We start from the raw sequence: 2,571 nt of genomic DNA on the forward strand, positions 1-2,571 counted from the left end.
CCCCAAAACACTTTCTTTTCTGTTCTCACACTGCAACAAAACCACCCTTCAGCTTCAGACTTCTTGTATGTTTTTCTTTTGCTGCTTCCACACTCAAAAAGTTGTTGTCTTGTAGTTGTAACCATAATCCCAACCCAATTCTTTTAACTGTAGTTAGCAAACTAGGAATGGGAAAACTTGAAAACTTCATCAAAAGATTTTTATATTCACTCCAAAAGTAGAATATGTGGGGATGACCTTTTGTACAAGTCTTTTCTATTATTTTTCATCACAATCAATGGGGTGTGGGGAACCCTCAAATTTCACCAATTTAGCCATTAATCAAGTCTGATAACTATTTAATTTTTCTTACACAATCAATAGTGCTTCCATATAATTGGGTGTTTTGGGGTGCCCACAAAAGCATAGAAAAACAAGAATATTTTCATCAAATCAAGTGATATTCACCAAAAATTTATTGCCTTGTACTCTATTATAAGATGCCACAAATATCAAATCAACCCAAATCTTGTAAGATATTAGTAGTTTATTGATAGGAAATTTTGTGATAAATCTTGTTCTAATAATCTCTTACTTCTATCATGAGCAGGAAATAAAAAACAAGGAGAGATTAGGACTTGCATACAGGAAGAAGCATCTATTCTTTCACTTTCTCAGGTTGACTCAACATTGAAGAAACAAAAATCACACTTACAAACTTCAAATTGCACCCCATATTACAATATTGCACTCTTCCAAACTTCAAAAGTCAGCAATACATTCGAAAAGAAATATTAAATATAAAAAAGTAGGAATTAAAGCTAAATTTAGTTGGAGAGCCCCAGCTAAATACAAATATGAAAACCCAACTAATTGAAATCAGTCCCCAAAGGATAAGCAATATAGGTACCAACTTCTTTGAACTCGGAATATAATTTAATTGGTTTATGCAACCAACTTCAACCTTAAGAGAAATAACATCTAGCAGAAATTTAAATATCAATAGCTGCATCGCTTCCCCTATCCTCATTCTCCGTCTTCTTTGTACAAAAAAGAAATAGCTACCAACTTCTTCCCAAATTACTCACTCAAAAAAAGTCTGAACTTCTCACATCATACTCGATGATATCAAACTTTAAATATCAAACTAAAACTAGAAGAAAATCAAATAGAAAAACACCTAAGCTTAAACTATTGAATGATCTTTTTATTTATGCAAAAGCTAGCACTTATCATCAGACTGAGATATCTCTGAGTGCAAAGAAGAAGAAGAGCTCTAAGTCTGGAGGAGCAAAGAAAGCAATAGGAGTTCTTTGCAATGAGCAATTGGAAAGAACTCTTTGCTTCTTTGGTGCTGGAGGGCATGTATCGATCTCAGGTATTCGAAACCTTTCAGCTTTTGGTGTAGAGCATGGACTTGTAGCAGAGACATCATCAACTCCTTCAATATCAAATCCATCGATATTGGAAAAGTGATCTGAAGAGTTTGAAGGCAAACCCTCCAACTCTGATGTTTTTTGAATACTGATCTTGGGCTTTACAAGCTTCTTCTTGCAACGACTTCTTCTTGGCTTGCTTGTTTTTCTTCTTGTTTTGCCTCTTCTGCTGGTGGGTGCCATTGAAAGAGAATGATAAGGTAAAAAAACAAAAAAGAAAAGAAAAGAAAACTAGCAGTGGATGAATAGGTCAAGAGCAGTAATTTAAGTACAAAATCAAAGGAATACTAAAACTGGCATGAGAGAACAAATTAAAACCCTGTACAAGTTTTTTCAAGGTGAAGAGAAGAAACTAGTAAGGCAGAAAAACGGTCATCCAATACTTAAAAAAACCTAGTGGAGTACTTTAAAGCTAAGCTTCTAAATTTGACTGAAAAGTAACAAGAAAAAGACAACTGAACAATCCCTCTAGAAGCTCAAACTTTTCAAGTTCATGACCATATATTTCCAAACAAAAAACCCAAAAAAGAAAAAAGGACTTAATGATATGATACAGAGAAAAACCAATATCAGATTATCATCAAACCAAATTCAATTACTAAAGAAAAACACATCGTTTAAATATTGTTACGAGAGATAAAAACCCAAGACTTGAAGGTAAGGGATGAACTTGGATGTTGAAGTATAACTCAAAAGGAAAGGTTTAACAGAGAAAAGCAGAGTACAAGAATCCCAAGTTACGGAACATGAACAGAGGTAATCACTCATAACAAGGTAAGAGAAGAGAGAGATTTTTAACAAACTAATGAATGTTGGGTCTTAATATATGATTTGGAAAATTTTGGGCAGATCTGACCGCTGCCCTAAATACGAAAGAATACAAAGAGGGACGCTTTTTCAAATTAATTCTGTGTATACATCCTCTAAGATTTGGTTTTATTGAGAGGAAAATTTTGGGTATAGACTTACTTGCCTTCTCATAGTTTTCTAAATTAAATATATTTTATCATCTATAATTATGTTTAGAGATAGATTTTAATTACTCTTTAAAAAAATTTTCTTGGTTGCTCTTTAAAACTTTATAAATAAAATAAAAACTTATATTTTATGCACTATCATCCTAAAAATTATTTTAAATTAATTTTTTATAAAATAT

General features: G+C 32.4%; 1 protein-coding gene across 1 annotated transcript; it reads right to left on the reverse strand.

Moving 5' to 3' along the window:
* Nucleotides 1-505: 505 nt before the first annotated feature.
* LOC111285815 (uncharacterized) lies at nt 506-2,209 on the reverse strand. Its single transcript, XM_022875423.2, has one exon. It carries the CDS (start codon nt 1,596-1,598, stop codon nt 1,215-1,217), a length of 384 nt encoding a protein of 127 aa, XP_022731158.1. The 5' UTR covers nt 1,599-2,209; the 3' UTR covers nt 506-1,214.
* Between the last annotated feature and the right edge of the window lie 362 nt (nt 2,210-2,571).

This window comes from Durio zibethinus, chromosome 6 (genome assembly GCF_047325235.1).
Source record: "Durio zibethinus cultivar Kanyao isolate XHJ-2024 chromosome 6, ASM4732523v1, whole genome shotgun sequence".
NCBI lineage: Eukaryota > Viridiplantae > Streptophyta > Magnoliopsida > Malvales > Malvaceae > Durio > Durio zibethinus.